The sequence below is a fragment of the Hibiscus syriacus genome, unplaced genomic scaffold (genome assembly GCF_006381635.1).
Source record: "Hibiscus syriacus cultivar Baekdansim isolate YM2019G1 unplaced genomic scaffold, ASM638163v2 tig00112343_pilon, whole genome shotgun sequence".
Classification (NCBI taxonomy): Eukaryota; Viridiplantae; Streptophyta; class Magnoliopsida; order Malvales; family Malvaceae; genus Hibiscus; species Hibiscus syriacus.
This window is the reverse complement of record NW_024063306.1, coordinates 407,668-431,886: the sequence shown is the minus strand read 5'-3', so window position 1 is coordinate 431,886 and position 24,219 is coordinate 407,668. Positions and strand designations below refer to the sequence as shown.

The 24,219-nt window shown below is 33.4% G+C and overlaps 4 protein-coding genes across 7 annotated transcripts; 3 read left to right on the top strand and 1 right to left on the bottom strand.

The window, feature by feature from the left end:
* On the top strand, positions 1 to 7,020 carry LOC120177885 (katanin p80 WD40 repeat-containing subunit B1 homolog KTN80.4-like). Of its 3 annotated transcripts, none has more exons than XM_039183870.1 (18): positions 1 to 409; positions 533 to 682; positions 853 to 983; positions 1,173 to 1,290; positions 1,399 to 1,625; positions 2,233 to 2,335; positions 2,523 to 2,593; positions 2,739 to 2,813; positions 2,918 to 3,061; positions 3,165 to 3,396; positions 4,046 to 4,708; positions 5,146 to 5,267; positions 5,390 to 5,524; positions 5,636 to 5,710; positions 5,826 to 5,938; positions 6,184 to 6,300; positions 6,392 to 6,460; positions 6,549 to 7,020. In XM_039183870.1, the coding sequence occupies exons 2-18, from the start codon at positions 655 to 657 to the stop codon at positions 6,610 to 6,612; spliced, it is 2,487 nt and encodes an 828-aa protein (XP_039039801.1). In that variant the 5' UTR covers positions 1 to 409; positions 533 to 654; the 3' UTR covers positions 6,613 to 7,020. The 3 variants fall into 3 exon arrangements, with proteins under 3 accessions (XP_039039801.1, XP_039039799.1, XP_039039800.1); XM_039183868.1 differs by having other exon boundaries at positions 3 to 409; positions 3,965 to 4,708; XM_039183869.1 differs by having other exon boundaries at positions 3 to 427; positions 3,965 to 4,708.
* A 3,135-nt stretch (positions 7,021 to 10,155) lies between these two features.
* On the top strand, positions 10,156 to 12,494 carry LOC120178025. The gene is made up of 6 exons (XM_039183995.1): positions 10,156 to 10,382; positions 10,885 to 11,066; positions 11,473 to 11,719; positions 11,854 to 11,939; positions 12,078 to 12,169; positions 12,292 to 12,494. The coding sequence occupies exons 1-6, from the start codon at positions 10,269 to 10,271 to the stop codon at positions 12,492 to 12,494; spliced, it is 924 nt and encodes a 307-aa protein (XP_039039926.1). The 5' UTR covers positions 10,156 to 10,268.
* Positions 12,495 to 12,838: 344 nt separating this feature from the next.
* On the bottom strand, positions 12,839 to 15,760 carry LOC120177920. Of its 2 annotated transcripts, XM_039183910.1 has the most exons (8): positions 15,343 to 15,423; positions 15,182 to 15,269; positions 14,998 to 15,083; positions 14,371 to 14,449; positions 13,917 to 13,976; positions 13,698 to 13,819; positions 13,527 to 13,598; positions 12,839 to 13,422 (listed from the first exon to the last, which is right to left on the bottom strand). In XM_039183910.1, exons 2-8 carry the CDS (start codon positions 15,191 to 15,193, stop codon positions 13,296 to 13,298), a joined length of 558 nt encoding a protein of 185 aa, XP_039039841.1. In that variant the 5' UTR covers positions 15,194 to 15,269; positions 15,343 to 15,423; the 3' UTR covers positions 12,839 to 13,295. The 2 variants fall into 2 exon arrangements, with proteins under 2 accessions (XP_039039841.1, XP_039039840.1); XM_039183909.1 differs by having other exon boundaries at positions 15,182 to 15,760.
* A 1,061-nt stretch (positions 15,761 to 16,821) lies between these two features.
* LOC120177980 (ankyrin repeat domain-containing protein 2A-like) lies at positions 16,822 to 20,730 on the top strand. The gene is made up of 9 exons (XM_039183956.1): positions 16,822 to 16,940; positions 17,075 to 17,113; positions 17,564 to 17,727; positions 18,700 to 18,912; positions 19,028 to 19,176; positions 19,294 to 19,462; positions 19,547 to 19,639; positions 20,209 to 20,348; positions 20,455 to 20,730. Exons 2-9 carry the CDS (start codon positions 17,077 to 17,079, stop codon positions 20,552 to 20,554), a joined length of 1,065 nt encoding a protein of 354 aa, XP_039039887.1. The 5' UTR covers positions 16,822 to 16,940; positions 17,075 to 17,076; the 3' UTR covers positions 20,555 to 20,730.
* Positions 20,731 to 24,219: the final 3,489 nt, after the last annotated feature.

Here is a 24,219-nt window from a genome sequence, read left to right as displayed (position 1 = left end):
AGAAAAGAGATGAATTAACGCTGAAGGTAAAAGAGAAAAACTGCAGCAACAGTGAAACCGAAACTTGAAAGCGGCTCCATTCCTTCCCCCTTCCTTGTATCTTCTCTTTCAGCGTTTTTACATCTGGAAAATCTGATTTAATAGAGGCCTTTGGTTTTAAGTTTCAGATTTGGGTTTTACTTTGAAAGTTCTATGAAATCTGGGTTTTGAAGAAGAACACCCAAAAAGCAAAGCAAACCCTACTTATTTTCGTTTTTTGCTATTTCTATATATGTTATTTATTGTTTTGTACAACTACTGCTTCTTTACCCTTTTCTTTTGTTTGGTATAAGAAAATATAAGTTTTTTGGAGGAAGGCCGAGAAAGATGATTAAACAATGAAGCGATCTCTCCAGCTGTTGTCATCTCTGTAAGTCTTTGGTTTCTGGTAAAATGTTGCTTACTCTTTTTTTCCCCTTCGTTTTCTTGAACGCTTTTTTTTTATGTATTCTAATGTTTCCGATCTAACTGTGAAAAATTCTCGATTTTGCAGCCGTGGAAAATGGTTAAAATAATGAAATGAGGATGAGATCTACGGCTTCATTTGTCAGTTTTTTTTATTTGAATGTGTGCTATAGCCATTGCTAGGGTTTTGTCTTCTGTTTCGTTTCCGCCATGACCACCAAACGCGCTTACAAACTACGTATCCTTTTTTTTAGTTTTTTTTTCAAGTTGTATTTCAGATTGCTGTGCTTGATCTGGGTTTTCCGTAACAATTGTACTGATTACCTCAAATAGATCTCTTTCTGTTCTTTGCTTTTTATTTTTTGTTAGTATTTTACTTGGAGTAGCCTTAACAATTATAATGAACAGAGGAATTTGTGGCACATTCTTCTGCTGTGAATTGCCTGAAGATTGGAAGGAAATCGTCGAGGGTTCTTGTAACTGGAGGGGAAGATCACAAGGTTAATCTTTGGGCTATTGGCAAACCCAATGCCATACTGGTCAGTTCTCTCTTAGCATTTGCTCTATTCAAATTATTAAAAACTATTACATTCTTTTCATATTCGGCTCGGGGTGGGGGGAGCAATAATACTCACAACTGATATGATTAAAGAATTCTTATTTCGATAGTTTCATTTTGGTGGCATGTGAATTCTTACTCCGTACATGTGTTTCAAACATTATGACAGAGTTTATCGGGACATACAAGTGGAGTAGATTCTGTAACCTTTGATTCTTCAGAAGTATTGGTGGCTGCAGGTGCTGCAAGTGGTACCATCAAACTTTGGGATTTGGAGGAGGCAAAAAGTATGGTTATCCAAGTCCATAGACCTTTTGCTTTATGTTAGATTTTTGGCTTAAAATATGCAGTACTTTGATTTTTTGTTGCAATCTGAGTTTCTGATGCTTTTATAGTTGTTCGGACTCTGACTGGTCATAGATCCAATTGCATCTCTGTGGATTTCCACCCATTTGGTGAGTTCTTTGCATCTGGCTCTCTCGATACAAATCTCAAAATATGGGATATCAGAAAGAAAGGGTGTATCCACACTTACAAGGGCCACACTCGAGGAGTCAATGCAATCAGGTTTACACCAGATGGCCGATGGGTTGTGTCCGGTGGCGAGGACAACATTGTGAAGGTCAGATTGCTATACTTGAGTTCACGATAATAACATTATTTTACCGACATGATTCTTTTATTGGTACACATATTGTTCTTCCATATTTCTTTTTCTTTTGGGATCAGGTGGGCAACGTAGGGTGAATAAACATAGAAGTATTTAATTTCTTCTAATGGCAATCTGGTTCATTGCTATGCTCTCATTTTCTGGGTAGTGGATTTGAAACTGTGGAGTTTGGAGTGAGACTTTGTGATGCTGAGGGTGTTGGATGAACTATCTTGTTTCACACATTGATTTTGATTCACTAACTCAGCCAACTTCAAAAATTTGCTGTCTGAAAATAGTGCAGGGTTACTGTTACATTGCTCTTAATGGATCCCTTGTTGCAGTTCTTTGGCACACTGACATTAGGATTTGGCATCTGCAGGCTCTTTCAATGTTTTAAATGGTGTATGATCAGCATGGCATAAAAATTGCCTGCTGTTAGTAGTCAGTACTCCTTGATAAAAAGTTACCCTAGAAAAATTAAATGATGTATAGGCAATTTCTATATGCACAATACTTTAATTTTAACATATAAGGACACCTTCTATACCGATCCTTGTCATGTTCTGTATATCAACAGGTGTGGGATTTAACTGCTGGAAAATTGTTGCATGATTTCAAGTATCATGAAGGTCAAATTCAGTGCTTAGATTTTCATCCCCATGAGTTTCTATTGGCTACAGGTTTGTTCTTACCCTCTGTTACAATAGTTGTTGCTTATGGTTCATTGTCCTGAAAACTCCTTTTATCATGCTATGCTATCCTAAAATGTAATTCTTATCCTAAGATCTTTTATGTTGTCTATGAAAGTTGCGAAATGTAAATCCTTCTTTGCTCTGATTTTCAGTATATATCCTCTTGCCTTCACAGGTTCAGCTGATCGGACTGTTAAATTTTGGGACCTTGAAAGCTTTGAACTTATTGGTTCAGCTGGACCCGAGGTACTTTTATTGGTCTTTGGTACAGTTGTTGAGTCTTTTAATAGAATCAAGATCATAAGATATTTCTATTTTGTGATAATAGGATCTTTTATCTTCTATTTTTATAGAACAAATGAATACATGATTTTCTTCCTATATTCTGTAGACTACTGGAGTTCGTTGCTTGACCTTCAATCCTGATGGGAGGACTATTCTCTGTGGATTACATGAAAATCTGAAGGTCAGGGTCTTATATAGACTCGACATTCATCATTATAAAATGATTTACTAGGTAAAGCTCTATCTTATTCCAGTTTGCACTTCATTGTTCTTTGCAACATCTAGGTTTTCTCTTGGGAACCTATAAGATGTCATGATGGTGTGGATGTGGGATGGTCTAGATTGTCAGATCTTAATATTCATGAAGGAAAGCTTCTTGGCTGCTCATATAATCAAAGCTGTGTTGGAGTATGGGTTGTAGATATCTCGGTAATGATTCATTTTCTACTCTTCAACTTATTTAATCAGTAATCTTTCTTAATTGGCAGTCTTTATGTCAATATTTTAATATAAAGTTTGGTCCTTGATACAGCGCATAGAACCATATGCTATTGGTACTGGTAATCGTGTGAGTGGTCATGCTGAACCCAAAACTAGTTCAGGTGGAAACCTCTCTGTTCTGAATGAAAACACGACAAAACCTAGCATGGGAAAATTATATGTTTCACAAAATCCGGATACTTTAGTGAAGGAAACAAAATCCCTTGGAAGGTTGTCCATTTCACAAAATTCGGATCCTGCCAAGGAGTCCAAAAGTATGGCATGTATGTTACATTCTACTTTAATTTGTTGGAGTTTTGCATCTTTGCTTTATTTTCTCTTTATTGATTATCAAAAAATTCTAAGGAACTGTATCGTTAAGTATACTGTTCATCCTGAATAAGTTTTCAAGAGAGAAATATGTTAAAAAGGTTTCAGGAGAGACGTATTAAACCCATCACTGTTAATTATCTCTTTTTGATCAATAAAACAAAAAAGACAAGTGAGTTGATGCATAGCACTTATATAGCTGAAATGCTCAAATTTTCTCTTCTACTTGTGTTGTGTCCTCAAGGTTTTTCCTTTAATCATTATTATTATTAATAAGTGATGGATTGGACGTTATGGTATTACTTCTCGAATGCAGGCAGTAGTATTAGGTCAATTTGTTTAAAAGAAAAATAAAATTTCTGAAAATAATTAATTGATAATTATTAATAAGCATATATTTTCAGCCATTTAATAAACTTAGTGCTTTAAAAAGTTACGAAACATCTGGAAGTACTAATGGGGGGCACCTGTAACTCTTATGTATTTATCTATCTTATTCTTATTTTTGCATTATGGTTAAAGCCCCAAGAAATGTACCTGGTTTCCCCCAGAGGGCCAATATAAATACAGTTCCAAAGACAACTCAACCAAATTCTGTAACAGTTCATACTGTAGCAGCTCCAAAAAGGAATTCTACAAAGGCTAGTTCATGCATCAGTGCTCCAAGTTTTAGCAAGTCGGATGTCATACCTGTGATTGTGCCTAGAAATGATCTGAGGTTGGAGCAGGCTGCTGAATCAAGGAAGGAAGCTGGAACAACTGGGAGATGTTTGGAGCAGGCCGCTGAATCAAGAAAAGAAGTTGGAATATCTGGGAGAAGTTTGGAACAGGTTGCTGAGTCAAGAAAAGAAATTGGAATAGCTGAGAGAAGTTCGGAGCCAAGCCAGCCAGCTGCTGAATCAAGAAAAGAAGCTGGGATAATTGGAAGAACTTTGGAGCAGGGAGCTGATTCCAGAAAAGAACTTGGTATTGTTGGAAGAACCATGCCATTTTCTTTGCAGTCAAAGACAAGTAGTTTCCGAAAGTTTCAAAATTTCAAGGAAGAAATGGACAGGCCAGATATCTCTGCTCCATCTGAAACTACAGGTTCTAAGGCTGCTGAATTCAACAGTGTCCTGGACAGGAGTAGTTTTGTTGTTGTTAAAGGCCCTATTCAAGGAATGTCTGCTGCCGAAAGGAATATGAGGGAAGATAGGTGCATTGGCTCTGGCAAGAGTGAACCAAATTCAGTGACAGAGTTGCCTTCTAGCTACCGGAATGAAAATCGTATGATTCTTGAACTCATGACTTTCTGTAGTGTTTGATTCTGAGACAATTTTATCAATAGTCTGTCATTTAGATTATGACTGGAAATATCTGTAGTTAAGGCCTTTGTTTAATATCAATCATGAGTTTTCTTGAGATTTATGGGAACCAACTAATGAGTGAGATGATAAGAACAGAGAGCTTCCAGTGAAAGAGAATAGGAAAATTTAATATGTAAAGTAACCATTAGGTGATGTTTCAGAAGTTCCAGCTGAATGGTTTTGATTAAAGTCTTTACTATTTAAGAAGGATCACTCTCACATGCACAAGTGCAAAAAAAATGCATATAGATGCATATCCTTTAGAAAGCCTAAGAGGAGGTATAGCTCTTGATAGCTGCTTGTATTATAAACTACTCTATGAAGGTCTGAACTCGTTGTACTTGGTCAATTCTTCAGGAAGAACGTGTTCTGTAGTCTTAAATTTGGAGAAAAGAGGGAGATCTTCTAATTTTGATTTACCAACTATGAGTATCTCTCCGAGGAATGTATCAATGGAAAACGTGCCCTCCTTCAATGCGGTATAAACAGAATCTTGTATTCACTTTGGTTCCATATTGTGTTAACCTGTTTTCCCTTTTCTAATATGTTATCAAGTCGCTGTCAATGCTAATTTATGTATTCATGCTGTTATCTTTTGAAGTATAAACAAAGAGGATACTCTGCATCTGTGCAAAAAGAAATGCCTTCTGCCAGTGATGAGGATGCTGTTGCAGATTTGCTGGAGCACCATGACCAATTCATTAGTTCCATGCAATCTCGTTTTGCCAAGTTACAGGTGACTGAAAGAAACTAGTTTTTGGGATGCTTTTGTTGTTCGCTTAATAAAACGTCTACAATGTCCAAGCTTTCATAGAAGATTGCTGAGCCTTGCTTTTATTGGTTATAGGCTGTTCATAGGTTTTGGGAAAGAAATGACATCAAGGGGGCAATATCTGCAATTGAAAAGATGGCTGATTATGCTGTAAGAAGTTTATGTTTGTTAATGCGCCCATCACAGTTTGAACTTCCGTGTAAATCGAACATATTTAAGAGTCACTTCTGTTTTTTTCCTTTCCATTTTATGATGGAAATTTTAGGTGCTTGCTGATGTCATGAGCATTGTCATTGAGAAAATGGACATCGTCACATTGGACATTTGCACTTGTCTTCTGCCCCTTCTGTCTGGTCTCCTTGCAAGTGACATGGATAGGTAAGTACAATGTCCATAATCTTGCATTTTTGTAGCGATTAGGCTTGGATTGTTGTTCTCCTTTTGTATGTAAAGATCAATCAGTTTTGGACTCTGTAGTTATTCGCCTTACATTCTTGGTGAATTTCAAACTTCAATAAGCTTAAGGAGGTTAACGTGATACGGTATTTTAGTACTTAGTTTCTTAGGATCTGTTTGGTGTTAGTTGCATCTACCTATAAAGTTTAACTGCTAGTCTTTTGCAGGCATTTGAGCATCTGTCTAGACATGCTGCTTAAGCTGGTAAGGGTATTTGGCTCCATGATATATTCAACCATATCAGCTTCAACACCCGTTGGCGTGGACATCGAGGCAGAGCAAAGGTGTCTCCTCTTGCTTCGAGCTTCATATATAACATTCAAATATTCAGTTATGAGACTATTAACCGGAATTTCATGCTTCTGATTGTCCTAGGTTTGAGCGTTGCAACCTCTGCTTTGTAGAACTAGAGAAAGTAAAACGCAGTCTGCCCTCTCTTACCAGGTGACTATGGTGGTCATATAAACCTGTATAATCATTATAGGGTTCAATCATATGCAACTGTTCTAATTCCTTTTCTTTTTCCCAATAGAAGAGGGGGGTCGGTTTCGAAATCCGCCCAGGAATTGAACCTCGCACTACAGGAAGTATCGTGATTGAAATTAATGTACCAAACGCAGGAACTAACTTATTCCCATGCTTTTTAATGACCACATTCTGTATGTTACCCCTGAAGAGAGCATGATTCGGCGCTTACACGCCGGTCGAGCAGCAACAACTACTTCGATGCATATCGTCTTGCCAAGTAGAAACGCTGCATCTTGTACATGTTCTAATTCGACGCCTAAGTTGAGACCTCTTAACCGGTAAGCTGATTCTACTTGCATTGAAACTACTTCGACTTTGGCTAATTGTGTTGGTTTTTAGTTAATTTATTCAAGATGACGTCTTTGCCAACCACTGTATTACTACACACCAACCCAATATGCTGAACATCAAATTGTACCTTTGGGCTCGTATGTAAAATATACATATTTTATATATGAATATACACGTGTCCAAAAGATGGGACTGGTGATATTTGGGTGATTTGAATTCATATTGAGAAACCTGAAATGGAGCAAATTGAAAGCTTCTATTGGTGCAGGGGTTGCTTTGCTTAATTAGAATAAATGTTTTTTGTATATCTTATCCTTAATTACAAAAGGGGTTAAATATACCCTAAGTTACTTAATTATTAATTAATTAAAATGTTATTATAAATATATCATTGGTAATTAAATATCAGGTAAATTACGCATTTAGTTTTTGTGCTTAAACTTTTAATTTTTTTCAAAATCATACTTAAAGTTTAGTTTGTCTCATTTTAGTATTTCATTCAAAATTTAATATTTAAGTTTTACTTTTTTTGTTGTTGAAAGTTTAGGTATTAAAACGGATTAAAATTTATAGTTTATATACTAAATGCGTTAAGTTTTAAATTGCAGGGTATTAAAATGAAACAAAAATTAAATGTTAGATATGATTTTTAAAAAATTTGAAAGTTCGGGCTAAAATGGTAGTTTAGATGTTAAATACATAATTTACCGTTAAATATTAGATGGAATAATGAGATCTAGTATAATATCAGTTTCAATTCCAAAATTTATACAATTTAACATTTTTTTCTTAATTCAAACAAATAATTTAATAAATTCAACTTTTTATATTTAATGGTTACCAATTTAGTATTTTTCTTCTCTTATATTACTTGTTTTTCTTTTTCTGAAAATGTTATACTATTTTCTTAATATACTAACAATTTAATAGTAACTTATTATTTAATAGTATAATATATTTATCAAATTATTATGTTGATTTGATGATTTCACTTGGTTCTGATATGTTGGAGACTAAATTATTATTTAAGGGTATATTTTAATTTTAATTTGGGAAGATATTTTTATAATAATATTATGTTTAAATGATTAAATTATAATTTTCAAGAATTATTTTTAACTAAATTAATAATTGAATGATCTTATATATATATATATAAATCATCGGGTGAGTGAGACTTCACAAATCAATAAGGGGGTGTTTGGTTCAAGGATTGTAGGATTCTCATGGGATGGGAATTTCACATTCTCATGTTTGGTTGGCCGGGAATCTCATTCCCGGTAATATTTTATTACTAATAGTAGATTTTTTTGGGTATATTACCGGGAATGTCATTACCTCCCTTCCCTTAGGTATTGTAACATTACCGGCTTTTTGGACTAAAACGCCCTTAAATTTTTATTTTTTTTAAAAAATATCCTTCTTCTGTCATTGAATAATAAAAATTCTACAAAGGTTAAATTACAAATTTATCCTTAAATTATTTTAGATTTACAAAAAAAAGTCTATAATTAAAATTTTATATGAAGTTCAGGGATTAATTTTTTTTACCCTTTCATTAAACCTTTTTTATATTTTTAATTTTGTAAAAAAATTATATAAATATTATGAATTTAATTTTTTAAAGAAAATATATAAATATTTTACAATTTGTAATATTATACAAATATATAATAAGGACAATTTGGTCAAATATACATTCCAATAATATTTTATTTCTTTAAACAAACACGGTAATCTTACATTTCTGCTAAACCAACCAAACACAAAATACAACATTCTCAGTAATCTTATTCCCTTATAATCTTTTATTCCCACTGGTAATCTTACATTCCGTGAACCAAACACACCCTAAGAATTAGTTTGCCGTCCCAAACGAACTGCGCCAAAGAGACAGTAAGCATTAGCAATGTAATAATAAGGGTAAAAATTACAAATTTCATCGTCGAACTTTATTCTCTCTCTTATGTTTCTCACTGAACTTAATACATTAGATTTTTTGTCACTGAATTTTATTCTCTCTCCTATTTTGGTCACTCGATCGTTAAATAATGAACGACTTTAAAAATGATGCCATTTTAGAAAAAAATTCACCAAAACATCTTTTTGCATCTACATAACTGTCAATTTTAATGTTGTTAACTATTTAATGGTAGAGTGACAAAAAATCCAATGTATTAAGTTTAGTGAGAAAATTGAAAAGAATTAAAACACAATGAGTGAAATAGGAGAGAGAGTAAAGCTCAATCACCAAATTTGTAATTTACCCTTTTCATAAATGGAAGTTTAAAAAAATAGCAAAAATGGAAGTTGCCATTATCGGATAAGTGTTTGTTAAAAGGATTTGAATTATAAAATCCTTAAATTCAATTAATCTAATTAATTTTGAAAATGAAATAATTTAATTGAGGGTAAATTACACACTTACTCACTGAATTTTACTCTCTCTCTTATTTCACTCACCGTAACTTCAATTTTTTTAATTTGCTCACTGAACTTTAAACATTAAACTTCTTTGGTCACTCGGCCGTTAAATTTCTAATGTCGTTATATTAAAATTGAAAAGTTAAAAGTACAATGAGTGAAATAGGAGAGAGAGTGTAAAGTTCAGTGAGTATACGCGTATCATATTTTATTATTAAAATAAGTCACGTGAGCACGCCGTTATTGAGTAAACGGTCGAGTGACAACAACAGTTCAATGTCTAAAGTTCAGTGAGCAAATTGAAAAAATTGAAAGTACGGTGAGTGAAATGAGAGAGAGAGTAAAGTTTAATGAGTAAGCATGTAATTTATACTTCAAATAAAAAATTGTATATTAAATCTATATATTAATATATATCTTTAAATAATATACAGGTGAATGAAATTTGAAAAATAATTTTAAAAAAATTCAACCATATAATTCATCAGAATCTCTGAATTCAGGTGGTGGATTTTGTCTCCTTTTTGTTTAAAAGCCACCGCATTTTGCTTTTGAATCCGTGACTTTGTTTTTGAATCAAAACTGAGTTTGCCTCTCTCTGATGCAAAAACAGAAGAGCAGTGAGTTCGTCCGCTTGCTATATTCTAAAACAGTAGGTTTCTAGTCGCCTCGTATAGCTCAATTTTGTTTGCATCCAATAAATCTTCGATACCAGCTTGATCCAAACAGGTAGAGACAATGACAATTGATTACGATGATTTTTTTTTAAATAGATGGAGATTATATATATGTGAATGGATATTGATATTTCTTAAATTTGAAATTATCAGATTGATTTTTATGTATTTTTCATGATCATCTTCTTCACCGATGTTGATATGAAATGAGATCTTATCGTATTATAAAAGATGATATAACGAGTCGCCATTTATACTAACAGCTGGTGTTCTGCATCAACATACCTGCTATTGCTGTAAGTAGGCGAGTGCATATCGTCGTCGATTCGATAATGTCGGTGTTCTCTCCCTGGGATTTACCGATGCCGTCTGCTTCAAATCACTCGAATCTTCAATGCTTTCTTCGTTCTGTTACTCCCGTTGTTCCTATCCGATTGCTGCCGAAGGTAATACTTTCATTTCCATTTATAGTTGTGTTATTTCCTTCTCTGTACAATTTCAAGATTTCACAATTCATGTAATTCGATTTTTACTGAATTCAAGATTTCCTTTTGCTTTATAAAAACATCTTCTAAACAACATTTGATTTTTTTTGTGTGCTTCTGTTCCATATTCCTTACACAAAATTAAGAATTTATGCTGATTTTTAAATTATTAATATATATATTTTTATTTTTTTAATTTTATATAATTAAGCTGACAGTTTAATTAATTAAATCAAAAGTGCATAATTTGATCGGTTCATTTATTGATACAGTCTTTACAATATTGATGCTAAGTAGGAAGTTGAGGTTTAATGCATATGATATATATTGTTTATTGATTAATTAAATCCTTGATTGTTAATTAGATTAATACTAATCCAAAAAATAATCTATAATATTTTTTAATTTTAATTGACAGGAATGTAATCAAACTCCAAATGGATACTCGCAAAATATGGAGAAGGATAATGATACAATCGAAGGCTTAACTTTGGGTGATCTGTGGCACTCTTATACCGAGTGGAGTGCTTATGGCGTTGCTGTCCCTATTGTGTTGAACAACGGCGGAGCCGTCGTGCAGTACTATTCACCTTCCTTATCAGCTTTGCAAATATATACAATCAAGCCCTTTTCTTTCTCATTCAGGTCTCTCTATTTTCCGGTTAAATTTTATAGGAGGTCCCTGTATTATATGTTTTTGATTACTTTAATAACTTTGTTCATTTTAATTTTAATTTTGTGAAACACGTTTTTTTCAGGTACAAGACTAAATTTTTGCATTGATCCTATCGAATGATTGGACATGATTTTCTTTTAAAAAAAATATAATCCATATGATAACATAACATATATATTTTGATATGTTTTGTACAATCAAATCAGAAAAAGGGTTGGACTTGCTATTGAAAATACACATTTTGGGGTAAAAAAAAAAACAAAGGAGAAAAAATGATCAAATTGAATCGTATAGTAAATAGATTTTTTGAAATTTATTTTATTTTATTTCCCCCCTTCTCTAATTTGGGTTCTTGTCACTTTTGGCTAACTGTAGTCCATTGGGAAGCATGGAAAACCCTGAAATTGGCTCTTGTAGTAATGATCATGACAGCAGTGAAGAAATTTGCAATTCTTCTTCTTCTTCTTCTTCTTCTTCAAGCAATGGGTCATGTTTGAGTTCGGAGATCACTTGGGACGATGATCCTACTACGTTTACTCAAACAACTGATCAGTGCGGCCACTTGTACTACCAATACAATGAGACGGCTAGTCCTTACGATCGAGTTCCCCTTCTAGAAAAGGTGGGTCAAAAGTTTCTTTATCAATCAATAACCATTTTTGAGTTGTGGTTCAGCTATCAAACGCAAAATATATAAAATGTGTTTTTAATTATCCTAGTAAATATGTTAGTTTAACGTGAGCTTGTTTTGAACAGATTAGTGAGTTGAGCAAGCATTATCCTTGTTTATTTGACCTCCGCAGCACAGATGTTTCACCTTATAGTTGGATGGCAATAGCTTGGTATGTTTTATTTCATTAATATCGTCATTTTCTCTACATTTTATCTGAAAGCAACCACATCCGTCATATATTTAGACATAAATATCAATATAAAAATTATTTTTCAAGTCAGAACATGGTCCATTAATGTTTTATTAGGTATCCTGTCTATCAAATCCCATCGGCAAGGGATGTGAAAGAACTGTCGGCATGTTTCCTCACCTACCATCCATTGTCATTTCTACCTCAAGGTATAATCAAAGCAACTGGTATAAATTATATAAACTTTCATAGCCATTGCATCTCAATCCAATGTTCTGGTAAACTCAAAATCTTGTCTGCTGGTGACATTTTTCATTTGGGGTTTGATCAGGCAGCAAGAAAGAAGAGGTTTCGCTCCCTCCTTTTGCAGCGGTTGCTTACAAGATGCTTGGAACATTGTGGACCAACCCCAAAACATCAGACAAGGACACCATTAAATGCCAAAAAACTGCTGCTGCTTCCTGGTTGAGACAACTTCAATTCCGGCACCATGATTTCGAATTCTTTATGTCTCGCCAGCCGCAAAATAACTGACGTTAACCCAAGCTCACGGTCACAGCGGTTTCGGTATAAGGGAAGGGTTTGCATATGCTAGAACTTTACTTCAACCGAGGTTGATTAAGAATTGGCAGTCATCTGCATTTTAGGCTTTTTTTCCCCAACAATAAAGCCTGCTTTACAATTTTGTTTAACCACTAGTCTTGGTTCAGTAACAATGGATAAATGGGATTTGGTCTTTGGTTGCTGTTTAGGTGAAGAACATTGCGGTCGAAAACCAGTCGAACAATTGATTTCTATCGATCTACAATCGTTCATTGGTAGCAGCAGTCCGAGTTTCATGCGGAATCACTTTAAAAGGTTGAAAATTGAGGGAACAAAAAGTAGGATTCTTGATTTTATATCCGAACTTTCAAACTCAAATAAGGAACAGTAAGCCCATTGATGGGCCATCTCTAGAGTCTATAAGTTGTATACACAAGTTGCAACCTAGGACAAATAACAAACCTTCAAGATTGCAATTGCATCTGGATCGACGTTCGGTTCAGATTTTGAAGTACTTGTAGCTATAGTCGGGGTTCGTCATCATGGCCGTGGTTAGGTTATTGGGGACATGTGCAAATTCTTATAAAAGATCTCTATTTTCTAGATATATTTAATTCCGGGACCCCTATTTTTATGATTTTTAATAGCAACAACTGATAGATATACTCGATTTCGGGAGTCCTATTTTTATGCTTGTTAATGGCAACAACGGATTGATATATTCGATTTCGGGGCCTCTATTTTTATACTTACTAATGGCAACAACTGATAGATATATTCGATTTGAGACCCCTATTTTTTGGGAGCCATGCACGGTCGCGCACCTTGCGCCCCCTCAGCCACTCCCCTGTTCGTCAAACATTCTTCCCAATCGCCGATCCGGTGACCACAAAAAACTGTCTGTTGAATGCCCAAATAACTGGCAAAGAAAAGGGAACAATGTAAATGTATCCACCATGAAATTCAACGACAATCGTTTCTATTTTTACTTTTTCATTACACATCAGAATCAGTTTAACTTACTCTGCACTTAATACTGTCATGCAGTTGAGAAGGACATCAATGGGGGAAAAATCCGAAGTACCGAGATCCACCCTGTAAATGTCAACACGTAAATTCCAGAGAAAGAGCAATAAGGAAACAGACTAATACGGCACCAAAATGAAAACTGCAAATGAATATCGGAAATCATACCAAACACGGCCCCAGTTCTCCTGAAACTCGACATCGCTAATATCGTGAAAAGATGATGGCATCACGTTAAAACCCTTATCTGCATCATAGAGGGGATCGTACTCCATTGAAGCAGTTGCCAACTGTCATCAATATTAATTAACAAGATTATTTCCTCTTGCACAGCAAGATCCCCTGATAAAGGCCAAGAAAACGGAGCAAAGAAAATTATGAACAAACCTGCAAATTAGATGAATTAAAGGCTCCCAAGCGTCCCATGACATACCAGGACTGAATAGCCTGCACATATATTGAATTGAGTTAATACAAATGTAGGATAATTACTACCGTAAAACAGGACGTGATCGTTGTAATCAGAAAACGGACTGTCACCCCAAAGAGCCAACCGGCAAGCAGCAAGCAGAGAAAAGCTGTGAAAAATGCAGAGATGAGAAGGGGATAAGAGAGAATGATTTGGTCGTGCGATTTGCGAGTGAGGGGAAAGCTCCCTTTTATAGGAAAGGGCGGCGGCGATTGAGTGAGTCTTCTCTTCCATTACAAACAATATACAGTTCATACACAACAGACAGATAAAGAAAATGAGAGCAAATAAGAAAAGGGTTCTCCAACAATAGTCTTAATTTCAGCACCAAATTGCTAACAGAAGGAATAGGAAGGAGAGTGAGACTGTTACGCTTCCAATCAGGTTGACTTCTCGATCAGAAGGCGATCCATATAACTCGAACCATATATAGGAATCGAGTGGATTACAACTGGACAGACAAAATAAACAAAGATTATAAAAGTTGGAAGGTCGAGAAACATCAGCTACTTCATACGAGCAAGTGCGAGCAAAATTCGATTCGAAAGATCGATTTTTTTACTCGACTCAAAAAAAAATGAATGGACTCGACTAATAATTTTATAAACTCGACTCGAAAAGATTTCAAATTCGAGTAAAGTTGTAAAATAGAATTCGAAATTTGTAGTGATTAATAGATTGGCTTTAGAGTTTATGTCGAGTCTCTCAACTATGTATGACGTATGTATATCACATGTAAAAGAATATAAAAAATACCATAATATTATTAATATTTATGACTAAATTTAAAAGTATTCGACTCGAAAAGATTTCAAACAAAAGTTGAGTTACAAGATAAGACTCCTAGGCTCAAATTTTTTTAACTCGATCCCTAAAACCTAGACAGCAAAAGTTCACTTTTTGTTCAGTAAAGGTAACAGTTTTACCCTCAATACTAAACATGTAAATCAATTACTACCATAGTATGCTAGTTCTTGATCGAGGGAATAGAAGCCGTACTCTCGGAAGCTGACTTTAAAAGAAGGCACAGAGCCCGTCTTCTTCTTGTTAAAATCTCTGCCCTTTTTACGAACACGCTCTTCAACCTACATATCATGATGAAAAAAATTCGTTGGAATATCAGATTATGAGCTATAAAGTTGATTTCAGGTAAGGAAATAGAAAAAAAAAAGTGTTAACGGACTCGTTTCCTCATTTGCTCAGGGTCTCCAATGCTATCACCGAGAACCGCTCGTAGCTCCTCATCGTCTTTGCAGGCGTCTTCCAGGACTCTGTTGCAATAAGTCGAACAGCTAGAACGCATAGTGCACGTATAAAGAAGATTAACAGTAGACGGATAAGTACTTGGATCATGACGGGTAATTGTGAAGCCTGTCGAATTCTCGCTTCCTTTTCTCCTCACGTATCTTGAATAGTCTCCTCCCTCTGGCTGTCGTCCCTGAACCTTTAACATCGCTTGTGCTAGAAACATTAACAGTCGGATTGCTTTCTTCAGCTGCCGCTGCAGCTCGGATTCGAAGAATCGGTGTCTTCTTTTTGTTGCTGTTGATGTTTAGAATCGGATATGAAGCAAAAGAAGGATTGGGAAATGGCTGCCTGGCGACTAAAGAAGAAGATGATGGTGATGATGGATTTCAGTTATACTTGCATTTGGATTGCAAGAAAATCCTTTCACCGCCATGATTATCTTTCATTCACCGTTGCTTTCCCTCGGTGTTTGATCATCTAAGGATAATGGAAAGTTTTTCGTGCTTTCCTCACCCTATTTAGACGGTCAGTTTTAGTTTTAGTACTTAAATTTTAATTTTTTTAAATTATATCCAACGTTTAATTTTTATTTTATTTTAGTATTTATCGTTAAAAATTTAATGTATTTAATACTTAAAATATTAATTTTAGTATGTTTTAGTAATTGAACTTTTTTTTTAATTTAACGTTAAATTTTGAATAGGTACTAAAAAAAAAATTAGATATACTTTAAAAAAATTAAAAAATTATATAAAACGTGACATGCTCTCTCATTTAATTTGTTTATTATGTTTATTTAATTCGTTTGACGTAAAATTAAATAATCAAAAAATTATTATAATACTATTTGACACGTGATCATTACCTTATTTTTATAATATTTGTCTAATAAAATATATAACACCACCATTTTTTACTTTTATAACCTTCTTTTATTAAGTGTATACCTCAAATACTTATTATTTTTTTATGTGCATAGTATTATAAAATTTTATAGTTTAATAAATTATTTTACAATATGTATGAAAATTGATCAAAAAAGTGTAGAAAGATGATGGTACGCCATACATGTGTAAATTTTATATTTTTATATATATTATATTGATGTTTAATTTTATATTTTTTTCTTTATAATTTAAAATAATTATAAGATAATATTTATTTTGAATCTTTATTAATTATTAATAATGTATATGTCTACATATTGGACTCATGATATTTAGGGAAAAAATGATAGTTCATTTAACCATTAAAATTGTTTGATAGATTCGATTTTGTTTTTTCTAAAATTTTATAATCTTATACTTTTAAATTTTTTTTTGATTAAACTAAATATGAATATAAAATAATATCTATTTTAAATATTTATGAACATTTATGTTGTAGTCGTTGATATTATCACAAATATTTAGATATAACAAACATTTTTTATTATTACATAAATCATTTCATCTAAATCTAAGATAGTAGCAGCTGTACCGATTCCAGCAAAGAAGAAGATGAGGATCTCTAGAGATGGCCCACCAACTCATCCACAACACAATCTCTAGTTTCCACTTGCACCCATTAGCATCCTCCATCTCCTAATCCCTTTGATTTTCCATTTCCTTCTGTGCTACGCCTTAGAAGTCACTCGCTCTGCTCATTATCCAATCCAGCAAGCAAAGCACAACACCACCTCATTTGCTTATCAGGTAGGGTTCTCCTGATTCTCTCTATCGAATCCCACCTAGGAATCAAGGTTGTTTTCAATACCCATCTTCTAATTTCTCCTGGGTTTTGTTTATTCTTTTTGTAAATTCTAATTTGTAGCATCGTTGGATTTCAGCTATGGCTTCCAATTTGCAGAAGGAATCCACTTCTTCCGGTGAGCTTAATATCCCAGATTCCCCTTTTTTGTATTAACGTTGAATTTGGGTTTGGAATTTGTTCTGAGATCTATGTTACCCGTTTAAAGTTTTGGGTTTTGAGTTAATTTGGTTTTCGAGTCGATAATAAGATGGTTACCCCTTATTATTGTTATTGTTGATTATGCCTTTTTAGTTGCATGTTTCCCCCCTTCTTAATACTTCGTTTAGGTCTTGAATTGATTGGCTTTTCGAATTGAAACAATAAAAATAGCTGTCTCTCATTGTTATTGTCGATACTGCCTTTGAATTGTGTTATTCCTTTTCAGTACATCGTTCAGTTCTTGTAACTGAGTTAGGGGTTTCATCTACTAGAGAGATTGGTTAATTTCACTTTCTTGGAGTTCAAAATTTCTGGATTACTAGAGTAAGAGCTGGTTAGTATTTATGTTTCTTGTTGTCTTTGCTAGATGAGAGCAAAAGTTCTAAACCAGAAACATCGAACACCGAGAACAAAACTTCTGCTGGGGCATCACAACCAGCACAGTCTGGAGCTGATCCTGCCACTATGCCTGGACCTGGGTTTGTCCCACCCAATCCGTTTGATTTCTCAGCTATGAGTGGCCTTCTTAATGTAAGCTTTCCTCCTTTTCATTTTCATTCTTATTTGGGTTATTATAAACTGTTTATTTGAATAAGTTAGGTTGATATTATTTATGTTTTCATCTGATCGTGTTTTGATAATCATAACTTGTCTTTTGCTTTGTGTCCTTGTTAATGCATTGCTGCATTAGTAATCTAGTCAAGTATCTTAAGGTTTACGGTTAAATCTCATTAATTGGCTTGTCGACACTCAAGTCTATTAAGACCAGGTGCTAAAAGAAGAACAGTGTCCACTGATAAATTTGGGAGCTTGGTTAAATCTTGTATTTTCTGTAATTGCACGTATACTAGGGACGTTAAATTTTGTTTTATGGGCTTACGTGTTCAAGTCTTTTGGGGTAATTTTGAGTTTTAGTTTCAGGTCATTTTTGTTCCAGTTTAAGATTAAAATAACATTGCAATGATATTCTAAAAGATGTTAATTTCAATTTTAGTATTAAGTTAGGATTATTATGGGTATGTATCAGATCATTCTCAGGTATACAAGGGACATCAAGTTTTGGTTTTTGAGTAATTTCAAGTTCAAGTAATTTTCGGCTACTTTTCTCAAGTTTGTCCCGGTTTGGATTTGAAGAAAGTTGATCATTAATTTTTTAATGGACAAGTAATCAATATAACTTTTAGCATTAAATTTAGATTATTATGGGCTTGGATTATAATAGTCTCGAGATTTAGTTTTTAAAGGCTCAGATTTATTTGGGTACAGCTTTTTTTTTTTTTTAACTTTTTGGTCAATTTGGGTTTGAGCAGGTTCTGAAGTTTGCTATTCTTGTGATTGATTCGGTCTTGATATTAATCTCATATATGTGCGTGTATGAGCGTGTTTGTGTAATAATATCATGTAGACCCCAATTTGGTGGCCCTAGTAGCTTTTCTTTAAGTTTCAACTCTCAACGAATTTTAATTTTATGGCTTATGGTTCTTAATCATCTTGGTCTGTTAGGATCCAAGCATCAAGGAACTAGCTGAGCAGATAGCAAAAGATCCTTCATTTACCCAAATGGCAGAACAGCTCACTAAGACTTTTCAAGGGGCAGCGACTGAAGATAGCATGCCACAGTTTGATCCACAGCAGTACTATTCAACTATGCAACAGGTTATGCAGAATCCCCAGTTTATGAACATGGCTGAGCACCTTGGTAATACATTAATGCAGGTGTGGGTTCAGTTGCAAGTTATAGCGCATTCACATTTCTTTTAATGTTTTGCCCCTGTATTAAATTACATGAAATCACATCGAAAGATGAAGCTTTTGTTTTGTTTTTCTTTAGGATCCGGCTATGTCTAGCATGCTTGACGGTTTGACTAATCCTCAAAACAAAGACCAGATTGAGGAAAGGATGGCACTTATGAAAGAAGATCCATCATTGAAACCTATTCTAGATGAAATAGAGACTGGTGGTCCTGCAGCAATGATGAAGTGGGTGATTAGCAGCATCGTAATTTTATTAGCTCACGAGCATGACATCTTTCCTCATTAGAATGAGTGTAGGATGTGCATATTCGTATTTGGTCACTAAAAGGTTTCTTATTTTAGGTACTGGAATGATAAAGATGTTCTGAAGAAGTTGGGTGAAGCAATGGGTCTTGCTGTTTCAGGAGACGCAGCCGCTTCTGCCAGTTACTCTGCAGCAGATGAAGGTGATGAAGTAGCGAATGAGGATGAATCGATCGTACATAATTGTGCTAGTGTCGGTGATGTTGAGGTATGACTTAATGAACGATTTCTACGTATGTTTCTTCCCCTTTGACAGGTAATCTAAAAAGTCTCGACTCTAATCATGATTTAGGGTCTGAAAGCTGCCCTAGCCTCTGGTGCTGACAAGGATGAAGAATATTCAGAGGGAAGGACAGCATTGCATTTCGCATGTGGATATGGCGAGGTATAATAATTTTGTAACTGAATCTTTCTCTCCCCTCTCTCTACATGCATCATTCAGCAAATGTGGTTTCTAACTAGGACAAATTTGGTGCATAGAACCAGATAGATTTAATTACTAACTGCCTACAAGCTGCAGTACCCATGGAAATCACTAATGCTTATCGTCTCTTTATATCATACTTCATAAATGATAACCGTAGTCCTTTGACCTTTTCCTAATAGCTTTGTCGAGTGCTAGTTTTAGGATGGACAAATATTGAAATAGAGTTTAGGTGACCTTCTTAATGGACAGTCGAATGCAGCTTTGAATGGAAGGATGGTCAAATATCAATCAGGCTTTGCTTATCATCATCATCATCATCATCATGATGCAATAATATTAGTGTAACATGGAATCTGACAACTACTAAGATATGCGTGCTTCTTGGTTCCATGTTTACGAATGGCCGTCTACCAGTCATATCTATTTGAACTTTTACTTTTTGTGTAACGATAATCCCTTTAATAAATGCTAGACTATCAAGTTTATTGTCAAGAGGGTTAAAGCTAATAAACCCAATATAATTATAGGTGAAATGTGCTCAAGTCCTTATTGAAGCTGGAGCAAAAGTTGATGCTTTGGACAAGAATAAGAATAGCGCACTTCATTACGCAGCCGGTTACGGAAGGAAAGACTGTGTGGCCCTTCTACTGGAGAACGGCGCTGCCGTGTAAGTAAAACAACTCGTATGAGTATCTGACAATCATCAATGACGACTCTTGTATCCTATTTCCCCCCTTTTCACTATGAAAGTAATTCCTCGTCTCTTAACGCAGCACTCTCCAAAATATGGACGGGAAGACGGCTATCGATGTTGCGAAGCTGAACAATCAGCACGAGGTGCTGAAGTTGCTAGAGAAGGATGCATTCCTGTGAGCCGGGATGCCGGCAAACGGTGAGTGTATGTGCATGAGGTAGGGGCATTTTCAATGTGCTATTTAAACAAAAACCAAAACAAATTTGCTTCCATTTTTATGTGGTTGTGGCACAGCTCAACCAGTTGTCTACTATGCTGTCTGCTTGCTACATATAGCACATTTTCTTCTAGAGTTTGTGTTTATTATTTATATATCTGAATTGGGGGGAATGTGTTCATGTGGACCGTCCATGATTCCCACTTGTTCATTGAATCAACATTTTACAGCTGTGCATTCTTTATTAGTGATTAAGAAAACCTTTCTACCTGGCAAAGCTTTATGTGGTTTAGAAACGTGAACTTTCATGCAATAGGTACATGACGTTGAGCATATTTTTTCATATTAAAATTTTCCAAAAAAATTTTTAATTCTCATATAATTTAAGTATTTTTTTTTAATTTCTATTAATAATTTATTTTCATATCTTAAAATTTTATAAGTTCGTCTCCAACATAAAATATTGTGTCCATCCTTTTTTGCGTTCATGCAATAGGTATGTGATTAGAAGTTTAAATCAAGATGTTTCAAACTTGCTCGATGCATGATTCAATGCCCAAGTTGATAGATTGAAGGATCTGATTGATACGATTTCGATACTGTGAGGATTTGATCAGAACATTGAGAAGTTCAATACTGAATTGAAATTTAGGTCTTAGTTTGAGGAATTGTTGTTATTTCTTGAGGTATTGGGTTTGAACATAAGTAATGTTAGGTGTATGAACGTTCAATGTCAAACAATGAAGACTCTATCATTTGATATTAAACAACAAAACGTTCACATCACTGACATTCTTGGTGTTCGAACTTAGAACATTAAGGAAAAATAATTCTTTTACCATTGAGATCACTTGATTCGTGTCAACATATTAATACTTAAATCAATATAAAAGTTAATCTTAAAATTCATATATGATGTTCATGTATGGTGAAACTCGAACTTAAAATATTAACATTCTTAATGACAAAACCTCAAGGGACTAAAATGATTGTCCCAAAATATTAATTTTTTTTATAGATTTAAGATGATTATTTTAACCGAAATAATTAATAATGTTAAATCTTTAAATTAAATAACTGACATTATAATATTTTGTCTTGTTAACGTAACAAATTAGAAATTGCAGTTTTTGTCCTTGTACTATGCTTAAACTTAATATTTAATTTCTATACCTAAAATTTATCATAATTTAGTTTATATACTTTATTGATATCATTATTATTTGATTCAATAGTTAACATTGTTAACTAACGTGGTAAAAATCCTATTTTATTTCTCTTTTCTTTAGCCTAATTTTCTCTCTCTATATCTTGTGCCGTCTTCTTTTCTTTCTTTGTTTTTTGTTTAGTCGACGGTGACACTAATCTTAATATTGGTTGCCGACTGCCGTGATTATTATTTTTCTTATTCTTTTTTCATATTATGTCTTCTTCTTTTTTCTGAGTTTTTTCACTTTTAAATAAGAATCTTAGTCATTGTGACACGTTTTTTCTCTGTTCTTGTGACACGCTCCTTATGATTTTCGGTAAGTTTTTTCGCATACTTCTACGATAATGTTGGTGCTTCCACAATATCCTCAAGCAGTATGCCAAATTATTTGGCTCGCTCACTATTCTTTTATCACATTGTAAAACGTCTCGTTCGATAATGATAAGGAATTTTATTAATGTTACTAGATCGTTTTGATGTTTAAAAGGTTTCATTTTTTTCGTATCTTTGGGTTTAATATTTTAATTTTATGTATGAGTTTTTTGTGATTATTGTCTTCAATTTTTTTTAAATACTTTATAATTTTGATTTCCCTATTTTTTATTAATGAATTTCAGTTGCCATTGTTAGGATAAAAAAACTATACACGGTAAAAATGCAGGCATATAGGGGAAAAATCCCTTCCAACTCATTATTCTATATAAAATTTGAATGAATTTATTTTATTATAAAATAACGAAAAGTTAATGCTAAACTATTAATATATTAAGAAATAATATTTATAAAAATAGATACTTAAAAAACTCTATTAATAAAAATTTAAATAGAGAGTATTAAATTCATTAAATTATTTTAAATTAATATGTATAAATTTTAAAAATTTAAATCATTATTATATTATTTTACAAGCTACTCTATTTGATATTACGGTTTATTATACCGATGATTATTTATGTTTGTATTTTATCCACTTTTAGTCACTCATTTCAAAATTCATAAGATATGATCACATTCGTTATTATTTAATTAAGATGTGATCATCATGAGTTAACATCGTTAATTATTTTAGTGTAATCACACATTTGACATTGTTATTTATATATTCTCTCAATGTAGTCATATTTTTAATTAATTAAAATAAAATTAATCCTCCAATTGAATGATGTCACGTGTCACTACTGTCATGTGTCGTGTGTCACCATTCGATTGAAAGACTAACTTTATTTTATTTTATTTTAATTTAACAAAGCAAATCAAATTGATAGAAAGTAAATATATTAAAATAAAATAAAGTTAGTCATTCAACTAAATGGTGAAACACGACACATGACACTAGTGACACGTGACATCATTCAATTTGATGATTAAATTTATTTTAACTCATTAAAAGTATGACTACATTGAGAGAATTTGTAAATAATACGGACTAAATGTGTGATTATACCAAAATATGACATCATTTAATTTGTTAACTGTTAACGACATTTAACCTGTGGTGACTGCATCTTAAATAAATAAAAACAAAAGTGACCATATCTTAATTAAACAAGAGCGAATGTGACTATATCTTATGTATTTGAAATCAGTTACCAAATGTGGATAAAATACAAAATATAAGTGATCATCCATGTAGTTAACCCTAATATTTAGCTCGAAGAAGTTTTTTTTATAGAAGCAACTAATTTTATTCAAAATAGAAAATATCCCAAATTATAATAAAGATTTATCGTAAATTAGACACATAACTAGGAAAATTTCCTATAATCTTTGAAACAAAAGTAGCAGCTTAATATCACATAAGAAACATACATAGAAATATTAAATCTAACCAAGAAACTCGAACAAAGATAGATACAAATATATCTGATTGTATCGACAAACGAACCACAAAAAGAGATCAAGCTTTTGAAAGACCATCGAAAAATTGTAAATCAGACTCGAGCGATGTGAAAAGCTATCTACGAACGCAAATCGAGTATCCAAATCCAATCTGAGGTCCAAAGCAGGAAAGATCAATAAGATATTATATAAGCATCATCTTGATCAGTCATGATGATGTCAAATCAACTCTTAGAAAAAATAAATGAAAAAAAGACCAAAGAACCGAAAAACATGTCAAAAAACATAAGAAAATGTATCATAAAGGCATATGAAAACGTGCAACACAAGTAAATTTATTGAAAAAAAAGAAAATAAAGATATGATATAAAAAAATACAATAAAAAAACCGACAGTCGACAATCAACATTAAAATTGGTGTCTTTGTCGATCAATAAAGACAAATATATATAAGAACCATACACCAACTAGAGAAATTTGATTCTTTAGGGTGCGTTTAGTTCGTGGAATGTAAGATTACCAGTGAGAATAAAAGATTACCAGGGAATAGGATGTCTGAGAATGTTGTATTTTGTGTT

Bases quoted from the DNA above. Each gene is read 5' to 3' on its own strand.
- LOC120177885 (XM_039183868.1), top strand. From the start codon at position 655: ATGACCACCAAACGCGCTTACAAACTAC. The intron at 984-1,172 runs GTCAGTTCTCTC...ACATTATGACAG, and splicing joins GCAAACCCAATGCCATACTG to AGTTTATCGGGACATACAAG. The intron at 3,062-3,164 runs GTAATGATTCAT...TCCTTGATACAG, and splicing joins TATGGGTTGTAGATATCTCG to CGCATAGAACCATATGCTAT.
- LOC120178025 (XM_039183995.1), top strand. From the start codon at position 10,269: ATGTCGGTGTTCTCTCCCTGGGATTTACCGATGCCGTCTGCTTCAAAT. The intron at 11,940-12,077 runs GTATGTTTTATT...ATGTTTTATTAG, and splicing joins AGTTGGATGGCAATAGCTTG to GTATCCTGTCTATCAAATCC. The intron at 12,170-12,291 runs GTATAATCAAAG...GGGTTTGATCAG, and splicing joins ATTGTCATTTCTACCTCAAG to GCAGCAAGAAAGAAGAGGTT.
- LOC120177920 (XM_039183909.1), bottom strand. From the start codon at position 15,469: ATGTTTCTAGCACAAGCGATGTTAAAGGTTCAGGGACGACAGCCAGAG. The intron at 15,084-15,181 runs GTCCGTTAACAC...CATGATATGTAG, and splicing joins CTGAGCAAATGAGGAAACGA to GTTGAAGAGCGTGTTCGTAA. The intron at 13,977-14,370 runs GTAACAGTCTCA...ATATATGTGCAG, and splicing joins AAGTCAACCTGATTGGAAGC to GCTATTCAGTCCTGGTATGT.
- LOC120177980 (XM_039183956.1), top strand. From the start codon at position 17,077: ATGGCTTCCAATTTGCAGAAGGAATCCACTTCTTCCG. The intron at 17,114-17,563 runs GTGAGCTTAATA...TGTCTTTGCTAG, and splicing joins GAAGGAATCCACTTCTTCCG to ATGAGAGCAAAAGTTCTAAA. The intron at 20,349-20,454 runs GTAAGTAAAACA...CTCTTAACGCAG, and splicing joins CTGGAGAACGGCGCTGCCGT to CACTCTCCAAAATATGGACG.